This window comes from Xyrauchen texanus, chromosome 6 (assembly GCF_025860055.1).
Source record: "Xyrauchen texanus isolate HMW12.3.18 chromosome 6, RBS_HiC_50CHRs, whole genome shotgun sequence".
Lineage (NCBI taxonomy): Eukaryota > Metazoa > Chordata > Actinopteri > Cypriniformes > Catostomidae > Xyrauchen > Xyrauchen texanus.
The window spans coordinates 51405642-51432688 of record NC_068281.1 but is presented as its reverse complement, the minus strand read 5'-3'; the positions used below and the strand labels follow the sequence as shown (position 1 = coordinate 51432688).

Genomic DNA, 27047 nt, shown 5'->3' with positions numbered 1-27047 from the left:
TGTACTTACGCAATACATTTATGTCACTCCTGTGTAAATTTGGGATGGACTTTAAAGACGCTTAATCATTAATCTTACATTTCAATCAATATCCTTTAATTTTTATACATTGCCTACAATCTACTGCCTTAAAACAAGACTTGTATTACACATAGATAACTAATATTGACATTATATTCACAATGTTTATCCAGAGGGGAACTGGCCCCACAGTGAACCTTGTTCTCCCAAGGTTATTTTCCTCCAATAACCAACATCTCAGTGGCGGATTTAGGCAAGAGCGAAATGGGCAGTCGCCCAGGGCAGCATTTTGCCACAACTTTAGGGGTGTTCTCTATTAGAATCACATACCTGCCCAGGGTGCCAAACAAGCTAGAACTGCTACTGCAACATATTATGGAGGTTTGTGTTCCATGACTTTTAAAGATGTTTTTCAATGAAACTGCTCAATGAGGACTATACAGAAAATAATGTTGTAATGTCAATAATGTCTTAAAGCTACTGTGAAATGAAGTGAATTGTGAAAAGCGCAATACAAATAAAAATATGACCATAACAATAAAGTGAAGAAATCTTTAATGCTGAAGTTGTAAATGTGTTATGCAGCAGTTCAAAACCAAGCTGGTTACACTGACAATATAACAGAAATGAATCCACATCTCCATGTTGAACAGCTGCAGATTTTCTTCATCTCTGGAAACAAAGAACACAAAACAGAACATTGAAATTGCTGTGTTGTCAACATAAGATTGGTGATAAATCCTTTAAAAAACAATCAAATTATGAGAAGAATGATGCAATGTGTGCAATGCATAAAACCAACAAAAATAAATGAATTGGTCAATATTCTACTAATATTTGCAATGCCATGTTTTCCTGAATAAACACTTTAACTGTATCTTACAATTAGTGAAATGAAATGTTTCATTAAAAAAAAAAAAATTATTCTGATGAAAAACAAGTCCATATAGCTTCTGGGCTCAATACGTTGCTTTTGGGCTGTTTGGAGCTGTTTAATGAAATTTGCACAGTTTTGTGCTGACATTCAGATTCTTCTAGTAAAATGACTGTTTATCCCTCATAATGCACGCAAATATGTTGTAATGCTGCATTTTGACTGGTAATTTTTTCTTTTGCAATGTATAGCTGCCTTCTAGTAACTGTATATTTTCTGTCTATGTTCAGTATAATTTAAAAACAGGAACATTTATAATCTATTTAAAGGTGAAGTGTGCAATATTTCTAGCATCAACAACGAAATAGCAAAAATATTGACAACAGGTTTCCTTAACACCCATTCCCTCTGATATTAGTCAATCAAACAGATAGTTCCACCCCAAACTAAAGCCATTAGTTGATTGGCACAGCGTTACGATGTTGGGCTGCTCAAAAAATCATTTGCAATGTTTTTAAAAATGTCACAGAGCCATTTACTTACAGCTGACTCAACATTTTGTCTGAATAAGTATTTGACAATTGAATTTGAAAAAGGACATGCATCACTTAAGTTCAACACAAAGAAATGGCAGTAATGTAGACACGAACGTACTGAGAGATGCAGTCGGCAGCAGCTACATGTTGTGTTCAGCCCCGCATGTGCTCAACATAACGCCTCCTGTGGAAGTGTAAGAGCTCAGGTCCTCTGCTTTATAAAGAGACTCAGGTCTGCACACACAAACACAACACACAACTTTAATACAGGAAACTTCAGGAAGATGAGAAGCTATCCAGTGGAGAAATTAGTTAATATATAGTGACCTCCTCAGATAAAGGTTGGAGATGCAGCCTTTGTAGGAATCTTTGCCCAAGAGGATGTTTGGAGAATCTGATCTGGATGAAGATTCTGTCAGTTTCTTTCCAACATCATCTTCATCAATTCGAAGTTCAACACTAAAACAAAGGTGAACATTAATATTAAAAAATGATAAGTGCTCATTTGCTAATTCAATATCTATGACAATAATGTAAGCAGTATGTTTAGGAACCTTTTCTTTGTCAGATGGCTCTGGACATACTTTATAACATATAAACACTCCTTGGGTCATCTGACTTTAGTTCAGTGTCTAAACTCACAATGATAGAGGTCAAATGAAAACCGCAAATGAAAAGCCCAAAATGGTTTGGCCAAACTAAGTTGAGATTTAGATGAAATGGAGTGAGACTAGTTTATAATTTGGCTGGACAATCAAAACAATTTGAAACTATTTTACGCTCTTTTATTATTTCTATTTTTACAGCAGTTTAGCATGTTAGAGCAGTGTTTTTGTATGTTGACGTAAATATAGCAGAAAAGATAAAGTACTTTCTCCATTGAGTAAGTTGTTTTAGCATGAACTTGAAAATATGAAATGGTTAGTGACTAGAAAATTAAAACAGACAACATACATTTTTACTTGCCCCTCCTTTTCTTAAAAAACAAATACAAAATCTGTCTTCCAATGAGACACTTACAATGGAAGTCAATGGGACCAAGTTATATCTAATTTAACAACTTTGTAACCATGACAATGTAATGTCAACAAACCCTAAAACGACTGTAAAAATGGCGATTTAAACAACCAGCTTCACTTGTATTGAACCTGGAATATTACTTTAAATTTATTAGCATTTGTTTGTTTGTTTGTTTGTTTGTTTGACTTTATTGTCTGTTCAGATTTACTGGACAGAAATTCATCTTTGACACTGGTATCAAGACATAAAACATAAATGATTGAGCACTCATACATGAATAAAACAAATTAATACAACATGTACATGTTCACACACCTATAATACCGCCTCAATTGAGAATTTGATTTAAAACAGTCACCGCCAATGGAACAAATGATCTTTTGTAAATGTTCCTTTTGGCAAACGGTATACGTAGCCTCCGCCCCGAAGGAAGTACCTCAAAGCATGAGTAGAGGGGATGAGTCTGATCTAAATATACTGCTAGCGCCCTTTTCTCCATGAAATGTGAAAACAGCTCTTGCAATGTACTCTGTTTTTGGCCGATAATTTTATTTGCCTCATTAATTACTTGTGTTAATTTTTTCTTCTGTCTCATTGTTAAGTTTCCGTACCATGATACAATATTATAAGTTAAAACACTTTCGATCATAGATCTATAAACAATAGTTAAGATCCTCCTATCAATGCCAACATTTCTAAGCTTCCTAAGTAGACTTAAACGCTGTCTAGTTTTCTTATGTGTATGGTCCACATTCTCCTGAAACGAAAGTTTGTCATCAATGATTGTACCTAGATATTTAAAATTTGAGACTTCCTTTATCTTTATACCCTTTATATTAACTTGTTCATATGGGGGGCCAGCTATACTTTTCCTGTTTTGATTCCCACAGCATAGTTCCTTTTGTCTTCTCTATGTTCAACTGTAGATGACTGTTGTCAAACCATTGTACCAGACTTTCAATACACTCAAAATAGGTAGAACAATTCTTATCTGTTTGGCAAGAAATTAAAACCAAATCATCTGCGTATTTGATCAGGGTGATTTTCTGGGTATAATTTGTTTTGTAGGATTCTTTAAGGAAACCCCACTCCATTTTTGTGTGTTGTCAGTTAAAACAAAATGTACTGTACAATCTTTAATGTTTGAAAAACAATTTCGAACTGAAGTGTTTGTTCAGGCAAATTAATCTTACCGTTGACCTTCTCTGAACGCAGTGACATAATGCCAATCACCATCCTGGTACTGTTTAGTAGATTTCCAGATGTTGCCTTGGAATTTCAAAACCACGTGTCCGTTCTCCAAGGACAGCTCAATATGATTATTCTATCAGAGAGGAATCATAAATTATGTCAGCAGTGTTGAAGATACATAAAGAGAAAGTGACGGTATGTGTGTGTTATTCTTGCCCTTCAAAGCTTACATGTCAACAATGAGTATGAGAATTACAAGTGTTTTGATTGTACAGCCAAATGTGGACTATAAAATAGTCTTAATACATTTTTTCTGATTATGACCATAGCTTATCCAAACTCATATGTCCAAACTCATATATATATAATGGTGGAAGAGATATGTACAGCGTTGCTGTTCTGCAGCAGTAGGCCATCTGGTTTTGTACTCCTGAAGCCGAGTGAAAGGTTCACATCTCCCTCCAAGGTAAAGTCTTCAGGAAGTTTCTCTAATGCACTGCCTGGAATGAACTCTGCTTTCCTCACCACCTGAAAAGATTTTCCCATTACACCTCACTATGTTTCATAGTCATTTTTAAAACAGAATTAAATTGACAAAATACATGAAGATGAACTTGATTACCAGTGACTCTTGAGAGCAGCCTCTGCCAATCCCCACTTTCTCCTTGATCTCTGGAATTATACCAGCAGCAGTTCCGATTTTCACGCAGCCTTTCAGAGCAGGAGTAGTGATGTTGTATCTACAGTAAAATCATTCACATTCAACAGTTATTAAGAAACTCATAAGACAGCACTCTTTTTTTTCTCTCCCCTTTTTCTCCCCAATTTGGAATGCCCAATTCCCAATGTGCTCTAAGTCCTCATGGTGGCATAGTGACTCACCTCAATCTAGGTGGCGGAGGACAATCCGTGCATCTTATCACATGGCTTGTTGAGCGTGTTACCGCGGAGAAGTAGCACGTTTGTAGGCTCACTCTATTCTCCACGGCATCCACGCACAACTCACTATGCACCCCACTGAGAGCAAGAACCACATTATAATGGCCACAAGGAGGTTAACCCAATGTGACTACCCACCCTAGCAACTGGGCCAATTGGTAGCTTAGGAAGTATGACTGGAGTCACTCTGCACACCCTGGATTTGAACTTGCGACTCCAGGTGTGGTAGTCAGTGTCTTTACTTGCTGAGCTACCCAGTCCCCTAAAAGGCAGAACTCTAAATGAACTTGTGATTTGTTTTGAAAAGGTTTGAGTCGCTTATAACAGGTAGAACAGAACACCTGTTATAACAGCTTAAGGGGAAAGCATTCTGTTTTTGGACGATGAACATAATAAGATTGAAGTGCACATTTTTATTCTGATCTGGGCAACTTTCATATAGATATCAATAGGAAACTTATCAGATGTTTTGCTTGTGAACAGTCATATTGGAATTCATGCATTTAACAGTAAGTGTCATCTAACTTAACATTTGTCATAATTACAAGTTTTTTTTACATAAACAAAATGGAAGCCTGATTTTACAAAGCTGAAATCCAATTAATATGTCTCCCAAGCAAATTTCAAGTAGATTTTGTCATTCAGCATGCAACTTCACAGTATTGTCTAGAACTAATGGCTCACATAGTTTCACATGAATGTGTAAACACTGTAATGCCTCTGTTGCTTGTTCTCTAATGCACCTCATGAGTTCAGCACCGCATTGTCATGTCAAGGAAGACATCAGGAGAGACAAATTTTCTGTTTTTTTCCCCACTCTTTCCACACTAACAGTAACTCCAATATTGACTACACTGTCTGGCCAAATGGATCAGATTTCATCTCTTAAAAAATGTCAGTGTGAACAAAACCTTTGGCTTTTGTGTGAATGTAACCTAAAACACAGACCTGTCACGCAAACTCTTGGGTATGCCACCAATGTAGAAGTGCTTGAACTTTTGTGGGATGTCTGTCGTTTTAACCTCGACGCTCCCCACTCGGACAATAAAACCCTTTTCGCTAATGATGATCCTCACATCTGCTTCCTGATGGACAGAAGATGTTTCAAATTCAATTTCAGTGCCGAGACTAGCCACGACTATCAATATAAAAGCAAAAGTCACCATTATTGTGCCTCACCGGAGAAAGGCTTGATTTCGTCTGACTTTTGAGGGGCTCCCAAATATAATTTTTCTCTTGGCCACGCACAACAACATAACCTCTCTCCAGAGAGATGCTGTAGAAAAAGTCCTGAAAGGAAATATATTGTGAAAATGAGAAATAAGAAAAAAAAAAAATAAATATATTTACACTCCTAAAAATAAAGTCCCCATTAGAACCAAAAATGGTTTTACGTCCTGATGTTGGAAGAGAACCTTTATAAGTTGTACAATAAATGTAATTTTCCAATTCTTTAGAAAGATGTGTTCGTATGGGTGCTTTAAAGAACCAAGATAACCTCTCATTATGACATCATTATTTTAAATAATGGTCCAAAAAACATTATCAACCAAATACAGATAAGAAGATACTATTCTGCTAAACCTTTTTTTTTTTCAGTTGACATAAATTTTCATTTCCAAGCAGTAAAACCCTTGCTTTGTGCATCACTTTAAAAATGATATGACTAAATGTTCCAAACAAATTCTTACATCATTCTCATCTCCTAAATACATCAAAAGAGCATCCTCCAATCGAGTTTCCATTTTCTGGATGATTATTTTTGTGGCAGGATCCCGTAACAGCAGGGCTTTGGCATAACCAGTGCCTTCGAAGTAGTCTGACTCCGGGGTTTTAACTGGGATATGTCTAAGGTGACAGAGAATGATAAAAATTGGTTTTACAATGTTCATTTTTACAATGAAGTATATAATAAATAAGAGGTTCAGTGACATTCTAATGTAATTTGTCCTGTCACAGTATTTATAATTATTATAATTATGGTTATGTTTACTAAAAACTGCAGGGTGTGAAATTTTTTTCAAATATAGTGTTCATGATCTGTGTCCGAAATCACTCCCTATGCCCAAATTTAGTGCACTTATTCTTTTTGTAATATTGTCTCAGTGAACAAAAAATGATCTACTAATGTTCACTCATTCACAACCATAATACCACCCACAACACCCATAGTGACATGGTAGAGACTTTTGAGCAGGCAAGAACCACTCGCAAAATAAAAATCTAGTTTGTATTATTCAGACATCACATGTTGGGAGCTCACCTCTTGCATGGGGTTTCTAAGTTAATATTAACCGCATTCTTAAAGTTGTACAGACTGATTAATTTCTCGTTGAAGTTGGTGAACTCAATGCAGCCCTTGTATTTGCCGTAGTTGAGCGAGGTCGGTGGCTAAACAAAAAAGAGAAAGAGATAAAAAGATATGGATATACAGTATATGCCATAACACAAAAGTCAGTGAAAGCACCATAAAATGCGGATATTTACCGTGAAGCTGTCCGGATAACCGCCTACATAGAAGACCGTGGTGTCAGGTCTGAGATCAAGCAGGTTGCGGGTCAGCTGACCCAAGTTTCCTTTCGTCAGTGAAGCCTTCGGGTTGCTCGATGTGAACTGCTGTGTGTGAATAACCTCAGCATCCTGGTAAATTCTAGATGACAACAAATAAAAAATACATACAGTTATGTGTATAAAACAATACGTACCATGACAATGTCAGTGTCACTTAAGTGCTGAAGTCTATAAAAAAAATGTCCAATGCATTTGTAATCCTAACAGTTAATTTGACATTCATACTGAGTGTTACTACCTGTGAATGTCAATTTTGTCAAAGAAGGCTGGTTCAGAAGGAGACTCTGTGATGTTGGTTGTCTCTATGTCGTACTCCTCTCCGTTGAGCTTATAAATGACATGTAGGATATTCTCTCGGAGAGCCATCCCAAAGTAGTCTGAAGATGCCTGCAAGAACATTCAGTGAAAGCATAAGTTTTATTATTATATATAAGGGGACCTATTCTGCAAAATTCACTTTTACATGATATTTGTACATAAATGTGAGTCGGCAGTGTGTGTACACAACCACCCTACAATGATAAAAGTCCACCCACTCCTCTTTCTTTTATTTCTGTTAATTAAAAACATTGTGTCAAAATGAATGGTTTTCGTTTCATGTTAGAGCAGGCCACGCCCACGACTGGTGACGGACTCCACCCTATTGTCATAGCTCCTCCCCTGAATGATCTACACACCGTCCACCACTTTTTTCCATGCTGGAGCAGATACAGTGAGAGGGGACGTTCACGTGATGTTATGCGAGGTTCGGACGTGTGAAAGGCAAGCTCTGCGCACTTTGCTAGTTTTAATACTATGCTAAAATGTCATAAACCAGTGAGATTCAATACTCTCTGTTCCATAATTGTTCTAGGAGGACAATATGTCAAAGAATACAAAAACATTGGGCTTTGGAGACATTTAAAAGGCACTTATGTGCTCAAGCTGATACCCCTGAGAAGGCCACAAGCCCAGGACTTGATTTGGTCAGGGGAGTGCAGGAAATGTCAGCATTTTGGTAATACGCCGATTGATCACTGCCAAGGAGACGAAAATTCACTGAGGTGGTCACAAGAGTGGGGGATGTCGAGAAACAGATTGATTATCTGGAGTCATCGGAGAGGGAACTTGCTGCTAATCCGCTAGCGACCAAGGTGGATTTGAAGCACATCTGGGAGAAATTGGAGGACATGGAGAACCAAAACAGGCGGGATACCATCCGAATCGTCGGAATTCCTGAAGCCAAAGAGAGTCAGGGTATGGTGAAATTCCTGGACGGTCTTTTTCGAATTTGCTTGACGTAACAGGCCATCAGCTTGAAATCGAGCGAGCTCACAGGGTTCCTGCTAAACCATCTGCTGAGGGAGACAGGCCCCGATCATTTCTGGCCAAATTTCTGAGTTCATCTGATAAAGATATATTGTTGCACGAGGTGAGGAGTAAAGGAAGGATTTGGAAGAACCACAGCATTGTATTGTATTGTGAGTGTGCATCTGTATTGAAGTACTTAGAAATCAAATAACAGCCGTTACAGTTTCTGCTTAAGTACACAACTAAACCTGGAACAAAACGCTTAAAAGATGCACTCTTGAAGAGATTTGTGCCGTGACCGATGCACATTGATGCTGATATATCACGTGGATACTGTTTTTCTCACTGATTATAAAACAGGAAATCACACTCACGTCTTTATTGCCGAGGTAGAGCACAAACTGATTATCTTCGCTCTTTCTAATGTCATCCCCGCGATTGAGGGGTTTCTCGGGTCTTTGAAGGGACAGGGTGAGAGTGGTGTACGCCCGCAGGTCATCGATGTCTCTTGGGGGACGCAGCTCCACGTGTCCATTACCAGCGAACTTCATAGGCACAACAATCTGCAACAGATTTCACACATTAACTAACTAAAACTATCTAAAAAGGAACTGCATAAATAAAAGAGATATTAAGACATTAAGATATATTTTTTTAGATAATAAATCTTAAATTAAGTGTATTGTTCTTGTAACATATATAGGCAAAATGTAGTTTTTTTTCTTGTTATTTTTGCCTTTATTTCATGCCTAAAACAAGAACAAACTATTTGCCAAAAGGATAAGAAACAAACTAAATTTAAGATTTATTCTTTGAAAACATTTCTAAATGTCTGCAATTTTACTTTAATTGATTTAATTATTTTATATTTAAAGGGATAGTTCACCCACAAATGAAAATTATCTCATTATTTACATAGCCTTTTGATATCCCAGATGTGTATGTCTTTCTTTAGCAGAACACATTTGAAGAAAAACAGAAAAATATCTCAGCTCAGAAGGTCCTTTAAATGCAATTGGAAGGCGATTTCTCTTTTGAAGCTCCAAAAATCACAGACAGTCAGCATAAACGTCATAAATACTGATCTTTTTCGTACCAAAAGTGATCGTATTCCTTTAAATTACATTCATTTAACAACTTGAGGTGTGTTGATGATTTGTATTCTAACTGTCTGTGATTTTTGGAGAAATCGCCATCCACTTGCATTTTAAGGACCTACTGAGCTGAGATATTTTTTCTGTTTTTCTTCAAATGTGTTCTGCATCATGAGGATGAGTAAATTAACGAGAGAATTTTAATTTTTGTGTGAACTAACCATTTAAGAAAATAAGTTTTGCAATACACTTCCAAATATACTATAAAAATATAGCTGCAAGCAGCAATTGAATGCTGTTCAAGTGTTTAATGCCCTTTAAGTACATATGTAACAGATATCAAGCATTAATTAGACAGTCTGTTAGCATCACCTAAAACAACGATCAAGTGCCTTCATTTTCACATCCATCAGAAAAGGTAGCACAGAGAGATAGACTGTTTAAACATTCCTGCCTGTTATATAGGCAACTATTGTATCTACAGCAATTTTAGCATGCGTCTACAGAATCACATATCGAACATGTCCTAAATTTGATCAGTATCGGATATGATCTGCATAGACCTTTTGGGCCAAGAGACAAATGGGCCTACCACATTTCATTCTTCTCCACCTTTTTTAACCTTGTCTAATAGCTGCTAAAAGTTGTTTGGTCTATTTTGGCCATGCTTTTCAAGGGATGCAAATGTCGTTTCCATAGTTTTTCTATTTTTAGGTTTGTCATTGTTATAGCACCACCAAGAAGCAGAGAAGTGCAATTTTTTTTCATGTGTACACTGATCGACCTCCTTCATAAAAAGTGTCCCAAATTTGGTGATGGGGTAATGTTTCTGATACAGCTCTAAAAGCAAATCAAATTCAGAAGGGGCTTTTGTGTTTATCACAGACTTTACTCTGTAAATGTTCAGATGTTCACAAAATAACTGCCCCCTATGGAGCACAGCATTGTGTATTTTTTAGAGTTGTCTTGATTACTAAGAGCAAACATGTCTATTTAGAATTGGGGAAAAAGACTCACTCTGTTAGCAGCCTCACGCGCTTGCTCAATCAGATCCTTTATCTTGTTAATATTATCCGACACATTGTTTCCTGAGCCGATCTGAGAGTTCAACTCATCTATTTTATCCAACAGGGATGGAATGGAGCTGCTCACGGTCTTTACTGTTAGAGGAAATGCACACACAGAGAGAGAGAGAGAGAGAGAGAGAGAGAGAGAGAGAGATGTGGATAACTAATGAAGTAAACATCTCAGCACACTAAAGGATGCTTTCAGCATTCATACTCACCAGTGTTGTCCACATCACTGAGAACATTGTCAATATTAGAAACAGAAGGGCTAACTGAGATCTTGTTCACTTCTGCTTTGATGTCATTAAGCTGGTCCATTGTGTCGCTGGTAGTGCGATTGGCTGCTGCTGCTGCTTTCTTGGCCATGTCGATGATGTTACCAATGTCATCTGTGAAAAGACAGAATGAAAACATCAAGACCCTGCAGAAAAGCAGTTTTAACCAGCCTAAGGCGTTTACTGGTCTTAGCAGGTCACCAATCTGGTTTCCAATGGTCAGACTGGCCTGGATTGATGGTTTTAATGGGGATTTGGGGCAATGTTCAAGTTGAGGCCAGCTGAGCTACTGGCTGTCCAAACAAACCATCTGAACACCAGCTTATAACAAAAATACTCCAAAACGTAAGCCACACAAATGTATACATGTCATTGTATTATAGAACAAAATATCAAACAAATGGCATTTATTTAAAAGCTGAAGTGTTTAACTTTTTAAATACTTTCTCCAAACCCAGATTAATATGCAAAGACAATTATAAGTAAGCCATTCATAGGTACATTTTCTTTAAAAACCTCTACACACTGTGTCTGTGAGGCTATAATCCTCTATATAAGCATTGTTCATTTGAGCGATCCATCCAGTCAGACACAACAACATTACTCAACCAATGGCGGCAGTTTGACGACAGGACTATCTATTTGTTCAATAAACAGTAGGGGTAGAAACAATAGATATCGTATTAGTACTCAAGACAAAAATGATTGTGGAGATTGCCTTGGTTGACAGTGTAAATGGCGTCAAAATATCAAGCCAATTTTGATTTTGTTTTTCTTCACATTTATCTGGCACAAATGGGATCTTGTTGCATGCGTACAAACAGCAATAACACATTTCACATAGGATTGATCGCACCCAATTTTGACCAGTTTTATATGTGGTTCTAAATCAGTCACAAATAACATTCCTTGCCACCTCATCAAGCAGTGCTCTTTTCTAACCTTTCTGAATGTCCTTTAACTCATCCTTAACAGCGAGCAACTCCTCTTCCAGAGCTTTCTGTTTCTCCCCAGCATCTTTCAGACGGTCCATCTGGTTATTGAGATATTTGGTTGCTCCTAAAGAAGAAATGACCGATTAAGTAAAATCCTAGTCCAATTTATGGAACTCTGTCATTATCATGTAGGGTTTTTGTTTGAGATTCACACATGAAGCAGGCATTACCTTTAAGGTCTTTGGCAGAATTTTTGGCCTCTTTAAGTAGGTTGTTGCCATTGTCTTTCAGACTTTTGGCCCTGCTGATTAGGTCTTCCTTACTGACATCCTGCATTAAAAACAAGTCAATTATTCCACCAATACTACATTTCATTCCCCATTATATTAGATGCCTTTAATTCACATTAGCTGGTACCGAGTTGATGTACAGGCTAGGGCTAGGGGTCGGGTTAGGTTTAGCCGTAGGGTCAACAGTGTAATTACAGTTTAAATATTAATGTAAGTAGAAGGTAGTTAAAGACACCTAATTTAAGTTATATTCAAATATGTCCAATATGGTGTCCCCAAAAACTATTTGCCACTTAAGTCACACTTAAAAAATGTCTGAACGTCATAAAAGCAAAATGCCATTTGCATGATGGTAGAGCTTTTCTACAAACTAACTTCACCTTTTTTAAGCATTTTTTTGCAATGACTTTTAAGCAACTGGTGTCCAAATGACTTTACTGGCTATATATAGTCAATACCCTTCAGCATTTAACAACCACAATGTGTCACACTTTGTCTTTATTGTGAACAGCATTGTTTAATCATTAAACCCTAACAAATGTCTTTTGTGAAATGTTTTACTTGAAATGTGTGCTTTTACTTTCTTTCAGACATTGACACTTGCTATTGTTTTATGTAATGCAATGACATCCGATATTTTGAATGGTGAATTTAGTGTCCAAATACTTTCTGGGGCATTTGCAAGTATAATTATGATACACTTTCTTACACTGAGCGCTTTGTCTGCAGCCTCTTTAGCCTTCTTAGCAGCCTCATCTGCAGCATTGACAGCGTCTGTGATGTTTTTGTACACCTCTATCACAGAGAGAGCATTCTGCACACCAGAGCGCCCACTCACATTCTGTACAGCCCTGAAAATGAGAAATACACCATCTTTGTCAGATGTTCTTTCCTCCAAGTGCAATACTTTATCATGTGGTAGACTAAGGCCACATCCACACTAATAAGTTTCATGTGAAAATCTTTAAACACCTATATTTTTTAGACACCTATAAAATGGCGCCACATTTGTCCTGTATTCCATTGATTACTCAAGGTCAGTAACGTATTCTAAATAATTTGGATTACAACTTCAGCACTGGTAGATTTTTTTCACTTGTTTTGACAATAAAATCTCTCTTTGCCCTAATATCAAAGGTCTTATTAGAAAAAATAAATTATGATCCAACGTGAATTTTCTTGATAAAAAAATATGATCGTGTCTGGTAACATGCGCATGTAAAATGGCTAGAAATAGATTTAGCTTAGCGTAAAGCAACATTTCTTATTCACAAAAATACTCAGAAAAGTTGCTGTGCACTTTTGTATAGAAAGTCTTTTTTCATTAAAGCATATAAGACGCTCTTTGGAGCATTCTCAAATCATGCTGGATGACGATCATCAAGTTTTGATGCCAGCTCGAGTGCATGCTTCTATTAGAGCAAAAGATTGACATATCAAATACTAAGACATCCTCTTTTCAGTTCAACATTTCACTCAAAGTGTTATGCTGATAATACGAATTGTAATTCAATATACATTATTAAATGAGACTAATGCATTTCCAATAGACTTTTGGACTTTTGATTACAGCGACACAAGGGAACATTGATTGCAACACAGAGGAATACCAGTTTCCTCACAGGGATTATTGTACAGTAATAAAATGTCTCACTCTTGGAGCTCTTGTGTCAGTTTGTTCAGATTTTTTGCATGTTCTTCTGCTTCTTTTACAATGTTATCTTTAGCTGCTGCTTGAGAGATGGCTGGGATTTTCTTAATGAGTTCAGTCTTTGCACCATTGAGTTCTGCTGCGAGCTGCTCGTACTCCTGCAGGAAAACAAGAACCAATGAAATCACCAAAACTGCTGCTTCTGAATAGAGCAGGTTTCAAATTTCCCCTACCAGTATTTTACAACTGCTGCACTACATGGCCAGAGGTATTTGGACATCCCCTTATTATTTACAGGTTTAGCTATTCCCATGATTCCAGTGATGAGAAAAATGAATGATACACCATACAGTGACATTCTAGAGAATTGTGTACTTCTAACTTTGTGCACAGGGGCATTGACATGCTGGAACAGAAACTGTTTTGGAAACAAAGTGATGTCCATATAGAAATGATTTACTGGATTAACTTGACCCAACATAAGTGCCTGACCTCACTAGGGCTCTTGTGTCTAAATGGGACGGCCAGCTCATGTCAAGGATTGTGAAATTAAAAGCTCAACAAGAACATATGGGTCTGGTGTTTAGGTGTCCACATATATTTGACCATATATTATATAAAAGTGTCCTACTCATACCACATAATTAATTTATAATAAGTGAAAATTATATTTATTAAGCTTTAAGACGCAAACCTCCCATGCTTTTTGTTAGAAGACACATATGTTTTTGAAGGTTTACCGTTTTACTGTCACTGAACATGTTCAGAAGGTCCTCAGTTTCCTTCAGCTGGTCCAAAGCCAGAGCTATCTGACCACGAACAAGATGCCGCTCACGCTCCAAATCACTCACGCGTTTCTTAAGATAAACAAATTTAGCATTGGATTTTACACATATAATCACTCACATAATATTATTTCAACATTATTTCATATCACATTCACCCTCTGCTATTTCAAACTTGGCTGTTCAATTTTGGTATGTTCCTTACATAAATCTATCCTATAGCTTCAGAAGACTTGCAATTTGGCACACGAGTCATTTAGACTACTTCTATGATACTTTATGGTAATGTTCTGGCACTTTTATGGTGCTTTAGCGTGACATTTGGACCATGACGGCCCCCGTCCTCAGGTCAAGTCTGATCAACATTTTCTGTTTTCTCCTTTTGAGTAAATGATGACAACGTTTTCATTGTTGGATGAACTTGTCCTTTGTTACAGAGGTGAGAAGTGTTGAATTCTTACCAGGATGTCTTTAAGTCCGTCAGAATTAAGATTATTCTGATTGCTGGCTTTCTTCACCATATCATCAGCCTGTTTCATCAAGTCCTCTAATTCTTTCAGTTTTAACTCATAGTTGCTCAGCAGTTTCTCCACACGCTTGGACGCTTGTTCATTCTCATTGCATTCATTTGTGATGCTTTTAATGTTATCTGAAACTGGAATGAAACCAAAAAAGTTAATGTGCTATTACCGAACATGAATAAGAATACGAAAAATAAAACAAATCTGTATTCTTGTCTTGTAGTCCAATAGAAATAGCTAAACATCCTTACATTAAGATAAATTCAACTTAAAGCATAACTCCATTAGATAATAAGATTTGTTGTCACAGAAAATAAGTTATCCATATCTATAAACAATTTGAAAATGAAGAAAAATATACATTTGTTGGCTTCATCTTGCTCTCTCTTGGCAGCGTCTTTCTGGGGTGTGAAGCTTGTCTTCTCCATATCCTTCACCATGCGTGCCGACTCTTCCAAGAGTTTAGCTAAATCTGCGGAGGGCAGAACCGCTCCACCACTGTTCCCATCCACCAGCTGCTTCAGGAGCTCTGAGGAACAAAGTGTGTTAACATTCCAAAATATTCTGGATAATTAATTCAGTTATTTTGACACATTATTTTTCTCTTCAGATTGATCCATTCTACATGCTAACAGCTAACTAAACTGACATTTCACTCTTACTCAAAGATGTCACAGCAGTCTAATGCCACGGATGAATGGATGTCGTTTTCCAACCCGGTCTCCAAACAAGTCATAATAATAGTACCAGTTGGAAAAATCGTAAGAAATCGTATGTGGTGGCTTGAACAAAATGTTAACTTCCACTGAGAAAAATAAATGAACTAATGAACAAGGTTTATCCCTAAACCTGAACCCTAACCCTTGGAAAATAACTTTTCGTGTACCTAGGAAGAAGAAAAACATGAGGGTTTGCACAGTAACAAGATGAGGGACGCATATTACAGGTGATTCACATACTTCAGTCATTTGTATTGCTTAAATACACAGTACATTTGGAATAAGTAACCATTAAACATTCTTGGCTAATATTTGAACAAAGAGATATCGCTATTCAATTGTTGTATATAATAACTTGTTTCTGACTATAAAGTGATTGATCCAAACCAAGCGATCATGTACGGTGTTGTGCAAAACCATGTTCAAAGGCTCCCTCCCCCTCGTGTACAAAACTATTTTCTCTACTGAATAATAATTTTTTGTACAATGGAGCTAGTCTCACAGTATTAATGAAAAAAATCTGATTCCCTGTGGCACAAGACTGCTATGGCTGAATCACAACATGCTGATAAAACACTTGCATTTGTGATATTGCTTAAAAGATAATAATAATAATAATAAATATTATAAAATGTATTATCCTGACTTCCTGTCTGGTTCAGTTTTGGTGTCGGGATCCAGACACTCATGCTCCATATCTTGTCTTGCATTGGCGTGAATGCATTGTCACCTTGGTGGGATATATTCATGTCAGTAATCTGTGTCTGCCCCTGCCTGAATTACATTTTCCCCCACGGGGGAGTTTATGTTTGTTTTTCCCCTTTGTGTGTGTTTTGGTTTGTTTTTTTGCCCTTTTGGTTATTTCAATAAATCCTTTGTTTTTTTTAAACTTTGATTAGTAACATAATACTGAATGAAGAAAACATATACCATGTTTTTTTACAAGGTACTTCAAAGATACTCATGGTACTACCATGGAACATGTCGGAAGTGGAGATCTCTGCAGAATGTATGTGCAATAATGGCCGTTTTCCAATCAGTGGCCATTTTCATGTCAGGATGGGTGTTTCTCAACTATCCAATGAGAGTAGGGAATCTCAATGTAGTAGGCAAATCATGTAAAGTTGTTGAAAAATGCCCATCCTGGCTTGAAAACACCCACTGATTGAACCTAACCCATTATTGTTCTGCAGAGACACAAGTCTCAAAAAACAGACATGGTAATACCATTTGTTTTTATGTAATACATTCTTATGAACCAAAAGTATAAATATACAGTACCTTGTATTTTCTTTAGGAGGTTCTGTGTCTCTGCATCCAGATCTTTTGCTCTCTGGTGGCTGTTTTCAGCAGTAGCAAGAGCTTTCTGCGAGTCATCTGACCGCTTTTGCACCTGCATACACAAACGAACGACGAATGACTTCAGGTGCATTGGGCAGATCTTAAGTGTGTCAATGAAGCCATTTCATGAAAAGTTAGGGCAGACCACACCATCGAGAAGCAAGGATTTCTCACTTTTTACTTTTATTGAGGGTTCCTCATTGCTGCTATAGATCTAAGGGTCACCTTGCCTTTTCTGTGATAGATCCTAATCTATGGAATAGTCTCCCTTTCCATGTGAGGTCAGCTTCATCATTAGCCATTTTTAAATCTTCTTTAAAAACATATTTTTTTCTGTAGCTTTTGAATACATCATTCAATAGTTTGAAATGGATAAATACATGATGTTGTATTTAAATGTTTTTATTTATTTTATTATGTTTTATATTTAACTTTATATCAATCTGTTTTTATATCACTCTGTCATTATTTATTTGTTTGACATTTAAAGCACTTTGGCTCAACCTCTGTTGTTCTTAAATGTGCTCTATAAATAAAGCTTGACTTGACTTATTATATGATTTGATTTCTAGAGTAGACCTGTTTGTCAATAGAGCAGTGCATCACTGAACGTGTCTTGTGTAGTACCTGTTCTTTCAGACTGTCCATATCATCTGCAAGATTCAGAACATCTTGCTCCAGTTGATCAATTTTAGGCCTCTGTTTGTTGACTGTGGAGCTGAATGTAGTCACCAGATTCTGAAAGTAAAACATGAATAATTATAATTCATTAGAAATTGAATATGATTTATTTCTAATTATTCATTTAGAAATAAACCAATCAGTAGCTCTATAAAAACCTCTTTAATCCTCTTGTAATGCTTAAGTTTTTTTTTTTTTTTTTTTTACATATATTTTATGCTAGTAACAGAGAAATGTTAACTATTTATTACAAATATTTTGATCTAGGTACATTCCAGTGGTAGAGCATTGCACTTGGAAGGCCAAATATGCCAAATTTGGATTTAAATGACATTTTTCAATAGACAATGGGGTAGGTTTAGGGTTAGGTTCAGGTTAGGTTTAGTACAATAAAAATTCACTAGAATTGTCTATTTGAACATGTATTCTGCTTTTTTAATGTTATTAACGTAAAGCCTAGTCTTATTTGGAGAAAATAAAACTTGCTTTTGGTGCCACTCAGTGGATATCTCACTGGGGAAAGCAGGGAATGTTTTATAAGGGTTGTTTTTCGTTTACTTGTCTGTTTGTTCCTCTGTGGATGAGCCACACATTCACCTGTTAAGTCATGTCTGAAAAAGGAGCTAAATCACTGAATTTAGAGTACCACAGAATGTTTCAGACCACATCTAACAATGAAGTTTTATTGTAGTTTTATTTGGATCCTGAAATACTCTAAGACCCCCAGGATACTTTGAGACTTCCAAAATTCATGCATCAACACTTAATAAAAAAATGGCTCTGTGTGTGTGAGCATGTTATTTGTGCAGTAATGACTCTTAAGTTGATTGTATAACCTAAAATGATGGAATTTATGAATGGAATTATAGCACATGAAACTGAGTACATGAAGAATGTTTTGCATACTTTTAATGTGTTATGGAATGTGCAGGGCTACAAAACGCTTTGCATTCTTAGTGTTGCTGCAAGAGGCGTTGTATCAGGCATTAACATATACTGTCTTCAATGGTCCTTTTTCCCTGTCAGGTCAACTACTGTGATGGTTGAGCAACAGTTTGAAGAGAATCTTGCCATGCAAGTTAATTAAAGTTGTTGTGTTAATATAACAACAACACATCAGGTTTACTGATATTATATGAAGGTAACTCTGCCGCCCCCTTGAGTTTTGCGTGCACTCTAGGGTGTACAAATGTATGTCATGCTTGCAATACAATTGTCAAGCATTTGCATCTGTGTTTGCATACTTGCGTAAAGTATGTTTCTGGCTGTAAAATACTGGGGGATAGGAAGAGTGAAAAGAGGGAAACTACAGAAGGAGTGGGTGGAGGAAATGACAGCGTACCATTGTGGCAGCCATGGCCTCCTCCAGCTTCTTTAGGTTTTCTTTAGATGAAGGTGTGAGAGAATCTAAATCAAGCTGATCTTTAATTCTTTTCAGCTCAGCGTCAAGCTTTTCCAGATCATTGAGCAACACCTGAGCGCAGTTATCACACTCTGAAAATAATACACAAAACATCAGGACATATGGGACATAGATAAAACTCTGTGATTGGAGTAATTATACACTAATATCCTTTATTGTACCTGCACACTCTTCCTCTGGGTTTGTGCGCTGGAGCTCTTGGGAATTCCTGCACACTATGGAAGAAAAAGAATGAACTTTTATAGCCTTCAAATTATTATTAAAAGTAACACCTTGTCTACACCAGGTGCGAGAGGTGTGACGTGACAAAAGTTAATCACGTTTATTATAATCAATGATGCTGTCTATACTGGATGCGACACGTAAAGTCATGTCATGGTGACAGTGAACGGCCAGTTAGAGCTGCACACGCTGGCACTACACATGCCAACTAGACAAATAAATGGTTAAGAACATTGTTTTCGATGCGTCCGGTGTAGACAAGGTTTAATTAAATTAAAGGTATATTATACATTTCACATTACACTAAACATAACAAAAAAATAACAGTACTCGCATTTCTTAAGTATATTTATTTCAATTATAATTAAATGGCAGTCTACCTGCACATATTATCCTCCATATGCATGTTGCGATATTAAAGATTACTCGATTAATTGATCATTCATTTTCTTGTCAATAGATTATAAAAATGTCCAAAAATGAAATCCCTATTTTGTTTAATGGAGCACATCTGCCCAACTCTCACTGCAGTAAGTAAATAACATTTTCTCATTAGTGTATATATATATATATATATATATATATATATATATATATATATATATATATATATATATATATATATTTAAATCGTAAAGTATTTATACATTATACTAGTTTTTATTGCACAGCCAGTATGGGAAAGTAATATATGTTTTTTTAGAAGAAAAAAGGAAAGAAGAAAAAACAAAACATTATATTATACTTGTTTTACAATAATGAGAATTGTGATTTTGAATTGAAATGTGACCTGGACATGTTATGATGAGATTCAACCTTATAGAGCTGAATACATGTAATGTTAGAAGAATAAGTTCAGACCTCCAGTTTTAACGTCACACAGATTTCCAGGACAGTTGCACTGATGACAGCGTCCACCAGAGACCTGCGGATCACCATAAAACCCCACCGCACATCTGAGGAAACATATTCAGATTAATGGCGGCATATCCTACTGTACATGTGTTGAACCTTTCATTAAGGAAAGACGTGTATTGCAAACTTCGGCTGAAAAGACCAACACAACAGCTAAACATTATACACTACAACCTGGTCTCATAGAATCAAGCTGGTTGCACACTGGACGCGTTCGACAAAAGACACAGTGCCTAAAGTTCTAACCCATTGTTTTCTATGTACGTACTCTGCCAACGCGCGGCCTCTGTTAGCAGCGCCCAGCTGACTTCTACCGGTGGCATCACCGAATACCCCCGTGTCTCAGCACCTACGATAGTCGAATATGTCGACATCGAGGGCACGAAGACACTGGAAGTATAAAGATTCCTCCATGAATGAGAACGCTCATTATGGAGGTCATAGAAGAAAGGAAGGGACTGATATAGCGTTCCCCTTTTATTTTTGGCCACCAGACAGAAATCTGTCTTCTAGATTTGAGCATTTGGGGATCTCTTATTCATGCTGCCAGCCCAACTGAAGCCTGGTCACAGCCCGAGTAACCACCTCGAGTAATTCCTCAGCCACTTTATTATCGTGCACGGAATGCTCAGAGGTGGGTGCTCAAAGTCCGCAGACTCCAGAGATTCAGTGGTCCCCTCGTGAACTGAAGAGGCGCCGAAGCACGCTTCAGGCTCACAAGAAGGATCAGCTGGATCTGGGGAGAGAGTGAGCGATAGGGACGGACCCATCTCTCGCTCCTCAGCCAGATCAATGCGAGAGCCCCACGATGAAAGAGTGGGTGCTGGCTCTCGGAAGTAAGCGAGACGAGGGCGAAGCATTTTGACTGTAAACAGGTTTCAATTGATGTTGATATTTGGAAACAAATCTTGGAGTATGCTAGTTCCATATCAATTTGTAATAGGACAAATATGACATGGTTGCTTTAGCAATTGTGTTTTCATGTCACATTTCCTTTTCTGACACTATCGGTTATATTAAGGTTTAATATTTACATTGATTTAAAACTTAAAAGAGCATTAACATTAGTAGTAAACCTGTAGTAAACTGTTTAATGTCATTTTGCAAAAATATTGCTACAGTCAGGTCATTTTCATGAGAGCAGGTATGTTGTGGTTTATATGCAGCTGTGCTGGTATCACCATTAAGCCAAAAGTATACTTCAGTTTTTTTTTTCGCCAATTTTCTTTGCAAGCACAGTACTCAAGCACAGATTTTTCTATCCTCTCGCACTCAAATGCAAATAATTAAATGTGAATGCGCAAATTGTGTGCTCAAATTAGTGGGTCGGCAAGGTGGCAACACTCACATTGAGCTGTTGTTGAGGAGATGTAATCACCGCTAAACATCTTGAGATGAAGATAGAAACAACATCAGTTGATGTGCATGTCAAGAGCACGTGTGTGAGGAGGTCAGGAAATAACTTGAGTCTGAAGGAATATAAAGACTAATTTATGGGTCTCAACTCCTGAAGAGAAATAGTCCTGTACCTCTTAGCAGTCATGTGCATGCTCTGTGTGTGCGGGCACAGTATACTTTGACTTTCCGCTGATGCTAAGCTAAACCAAAGTATTCTTTGGGATTTAGGCTTCATAATTGTCTTAACCAGCAAGACTTCCTTGCTCAAACAACTTCACCAGAAAGACCATGATGGGCCACCAGATTCACCAGCTTATTTTTGCTGGTGAACAACATGGCTCTACTGGTTCACCAGAACAGCACTAACCAGTGTAAACCAGTCTGGACCAGCTTGGAAATGCATGTAGGTCTAAGCTGGTCTTTTCAGCCGAGATAGACAGTCATGGATTGCAAACATGATAAAGATATTTATGGATATTTATGGACAGATTTTAAATGAATTCAAGTTGTAACATTTCATTCTGTAAAACTCACCGCTCGCACGCTTCACCTGTGTAACCCACTTTACACAAACACTGGAATCTGCCGTTCATTTCAGTGCAGCCCACTGCAAAACTACACATAAAGATGCCATATGTTACTCTTTCATAAAATAATCTTTACAGTAATAATCCATTGAACTTTACTGTCTTAGTGAAATTCATATCCATAGGCAGATATAATATTTCAAGAGCAAGATCCAACAACTTCAGACTGTGCAGTCTGATGAGCCACAGCCAATGTGAAATATATCTAGCCAATGATTTTTACATGAATCCATAAGACTCACTTGTTGTCTTGAGTGCTGAGGGGACAAGGACACGGCCTGCATGTTCTCTGAGCTGCATTACCATAGTAACCGTCTTTACAGCGCTCACAGTGATGTCCAGCAGTATTAAACCTACAGTTCTGTTCAAGAGGACACATTTAAAAGTGACAGGATTTGTTGATGTACATATTGGAAGCACTGATTAGAATCAATTTATCTGTGTCACCTAAACCTTAAGAAATCAATTCTTATTATTAGAACTGTTGAAAACTGTTGTGCTACTTAATGAAGTGTGGGAATTGCAATACAATGTCTTTTTCCAGTTGCTGAGGCATCACTTACATTTCACTTCACAATTGCAAGTCACATTTCAGTTTTAAAATGGTCAAAAAGAAAAACAGATTTCTATTGAAATTCATCAGTCAGTTTTTTAAAGAGCTGAAGGCTATTCTATGCACTGCTGTTTTCAAAGAAGAAAGCAAACTGGATCTGACCAGGTCAGAGAGTGAAGTGGACAACCCTAGACACCACAAAGACTCCTCACGATCAATGACTAAAACCGTACATGCCAAACACATGCATTGCTGCATTTATTTCAATAGAAATTGTTATTTGTAACATTATAAGTGTCTTTACTGTAATTATTGATGAACAGAAGCATACATTTCTTTCAAAATAATTTCCAAAGGTAGTATATATTTACATAAAACTATTTTCACAGACAGAATATTTTCAATATATCAAATACAGAGATACACTGGTCGGATTTGAGAAAAATGATTAAACATATCTCTACAACGATTAAACATATATGACAACAATTAAGTATGGACATTATCTATAGATATATTGCTAGTGTTATCTTTATTTTCTTGCTTTGAAAAGTCTGCTGTCTATTTGAGATGTATATAGGTCTTATAAATAATGCATATAGTATGTTAAATAGAAATAATTCTCTTTAGAAATAAAGAGGCCATTCTAAAAGCCTCGAACATTTCTATCAGTAATATTTTCATTCGCACAAATATCCTGTTACTGTAAAACTAATTTAAGGTGCTAAAATGTCTAATAAACATTAAAAATGTCTCTTTACCTGCACATCTTGTAGTTCTGGATACTGAATTGTCTGAGAGTCGTGGACAGAAGGGAACTGAATCCTCTGAGCTTCATTTAATGCTGGATACTGAATACTTGGTCTCCACTGTACCTTCTGTCTCTGCGGGTGCCGTAGAGTCCCGTGTTCAGGTCTGGGCCCTGCAGACACCATCAGCAGCAGGGCCCCGAAGAGAAGAGCCCCTAATGCCACACTCCTCCACGAACTTGATTCAGACATTCCTCTCAGTTTGATACGTGTTAAATGACTCTAGCTCGCAGAGACTAGTCTTATTAAAGAGTGAGGAAACGCCCCAGACAAGCACACATACATGTCTCAACCACCGACACACTGACGCAAATGAACCAGGAAACTGAGTCACACTTAGGCATGCAGGTACACCATGTCTGGAGAAGTACTGTAACCGAGGTGTATGCATGCATAAAAACACACATACAAAATGTATTAAACACCATCTAAAAACTTCCACCTATTATCAAGTACAAACATGTAAACCTGACATTTTTTGTTCAACTCTAGATTACCTAAAGGGCAACATCCAAATTCACAAGTTGGTCAGTACTCCAATATGGACTGATATTATTTCACACTACCAGTCAAATGTTTGGACACACTTGACTAAAATATCTCTTATGATCTTTAAAAAAATGGAGCTAAATGCTTATGATTAATGATTCAAATTAGTTTTGTAGACAAATATAAAGTGCACTTATGTAGGATTTCTTTCTACAAGATTTCAATAAATGAGTTGGAATGGATAGTGAAGAAAAAGCTTCCAGAGTAAAGGATCAAAGTGTACAGAGCTGTAATCAAGACAAAGGAGCACAAATATACAGTTCTTTTCATTAGTCCATCTTATTTAATTCCTATACTTCCATTTGTGTCATTTCATGGTTTTGATGACTTCACTATTATTCTAAAATGTGGAAATTAGCAATAAATAAATAAATAATGATCGCTACTCTCCAAACTTTAGACTGGAGTATTTATCATATTATTTTCTTAACTATAACATTGCTCTTATGTGTGCCTTTCCAAAGTATTTATTTCCTTATTCCTCATTCATTATTCAAGTCAATTTTATTTGCATAGCGCTTTTACAGAAGATCAGGTATTAATAGAAGATAAAACTGTAATGTCTATAAAGTGTGTGCAACTGTGGCAAGGAACACAAAACTCCATAAGATGTAGATTAATGGAGAAAAATAACCTTGGGAGAAACCAGACTCACTGTGGGGGCCAGTTCCCCTCTGGCTAACATTATGAATGTAATGTAAATATTAATTATGTATAGGTAAAATCATGGTTTAAAATTATTAAACTAAGTAAGTGTTAAGAGTCAGTGTTTAAACATCAATTTTGTATGAACTATAAGTTTAATGACTACTGTAATTAGCTGTTTTAACATGTTGTGATTGTGGCATGATTGTAACTATGCAGTAACACATTTATCAGAATGTAAAAAACTCTGACACACTGTGATTTGAGGGTGTGTCATGCAACAGAAACACACACACACACACACATCTGTGTTTACAGTGTGACTGTGTTATATTTTGTCAGACAACACACCCAGTCTGGAGAAGTCCCAACACGCCTCATGTAGAAAACCTGCCCACCGGCTACACTCTTCACAGCTCTACTCTTGCTCTTTTCAGGCAAACAGAAACTGTTCAGGGTTTGAAGGGAAAATGATATGGGAATATGACCCCCATCCCCCCACACACACACACACACAAAAAGAGTATTAGATGTTTAACAAAAACATTCACTGCATTCATACAGAGTCTTTAGCCCTCAGAGATTCAACAAGCAGAATTGCAATGTTAGTTTAAAGCAATAAACAGTGTGTCTGTCAACTAGATCTTTTTGTCTAACTTTAGCAAGTTGTGACAGTTAATATTTAAATAAAATCTGTGGTTGCATGTGTATTTTTCACATATTTAATGTCACAACTTGCTAAAGTTAGACAAAAAGATCTAGTTGACACAATTGCTAACACACTGAAAAAACTATGAATTTTCCAATTAAGGATTTGACTTGTAATATTGTTTCTTAATTCCCAACATGTTTACAGACTAAAAAATTATTACGTTTCCCGTAAATATCAGCTTTCAAAACCATACAAAACCAGCCTTTAGTGGTTAAAGTTTTTCTATCTTCACAAAGTGTAAACTATTCAATACTTGTGTGTGTGTGTTGGATTGTGTTGTGAATTCAAAGACAGTAAGTGGACTGTTTAAAAGAGTGGTGAAAGTTTACAACACTAAAAGCCTAGCATTGCAATTTTACAACATTTTATCAAAATTCACCACAATCAAAATATGCATAGAAATTCCTATTTTGATAAAAAATGGATTCCTAAAAAAATCTTTCGAAGGAGATTTTTTTTTTCATCAGTATCAATGCCTGAGTCTCTAAGGGTTCAAAAAACTAATTATTGATTAATTCTCAGTCAAACTTTTCCCCACTCATTAAAATAAATACCTTATTGTATCCTAATAATATGGAGAATTACATGTCTTGGGAGTTTAAAAATACTTTATGGATATGTATTAAACCCCTTCCTTTTGTCTAAAATGGATGAGATATTCACATGTACAATGATCACATTAACTACATTAACAAAGCTGTACAAGTATTGACTGGAGATTAGAAATATTTTGTAAGCAGGAAATATATTTTATTCAGGAGAAATAAATACAATGTTAAAATATGGAGATGTATCAGTAAAATGTAAGAATATTTCTTGGCTGTAGGCACTATTTTCTATCTAGACTGTATCTTGTGTGTTGTTCAGCACCTTAAAGTTTGAAGATGACCGTGTACTTGGGTGTGGTTGGGCATGTCAGTACAACAGACAGTGATTACTAAACGGAATCTGCTTTACATGGTTTGCTTAGATCTCCCATCAACCCATTTCCAATTGGTCTCTTAAACTCCCCTGTTGGAATAAAATAAATAAACAAACAAAACAATAAATAAATAAAAATACTAAAATCTTGTCAGCTTTACCAACTGTCATGTGCCCAAAAGTCATGACTCATGTCACTTCTAAGATTCTAGAAGTCAACCCCTCAACAGAAAAATTGATCAACCCAACCATCTGGGCCAGACTTGTATGAAAAACACAAGCACAGACAGACTAGACAAATATATATATATATATATATATATATATATATATATATATATTAATATACATATACAAACATACAATTATATTTATATACTAATACAAACTGGGCAAAAAACAAACACAAACATGCCCAGCCAAATCAAGCAGGCAGAAAACCAAAACCGTCCACGAGAAGGCAAAAATACAACAAAGAACTAACCGGACCAACAGGGAAACCACAACAGAAT

At 36.6% G+C, this 27047-nt stretch overlaps 1 protein-coding gene across 1 annotated transcript; it reads right to left on the bottom strand.

The window, feature by feature from the left end:
* Positions 1 to 559: 559 nt before the first annotated feature.
* On the bottom strand, positions 560 to 23935 carry si:ch211-241e1.3 (laminin subunit alpha-3). Its single transcript, XM_052129099.1, has 30 exons — positions 23661 to 23935; positions 22589 to 22707; positions 22294 to 22374; positions 20308 to 20402; positions 19386 to 19439; positions 19144 to 19295; positions 17748 to 17858; positions 17061 to 17172; positions 15422 to 15589; positions 15001 to 15194; positions 14495 to 14611; positions 13758 to 13912; positions 12813 to 12954; positions 12044 to 12143; positions 11821 to 11937; positions 10822 to 10992; positions 10554 to 10696; positions 8817 to 9005; positions 7391 to 7539; positions 7069 to 7231; positions 6845 to 6972; positions 6273 to 6429; positions 5761 to 5871; positions 5530 to 5666; positions 4265 to 4382; positions 4030 to 4170; positions 3645 to 3775; positions 1759 to 1890; positions 1550 to 1665; positions 560 to 693 (listed from the first exon to the last, which is right to left on the bottom strand). The coding sequence occupies exons 1-29, from the start codon at positions 23898 to 23900 to the stop codon at positions 1572 to 1574; spliced, it is 3921 nt and encodes a 1306-aa protein (XP_051985059.1). The 5' UTR covers positions 23901 to 23935; the 3' UTR covers positions 560 to 693; positions 1550 to 1571.
* Positions 23936 to 27047: the final 3112 nt, after the last annotated feature.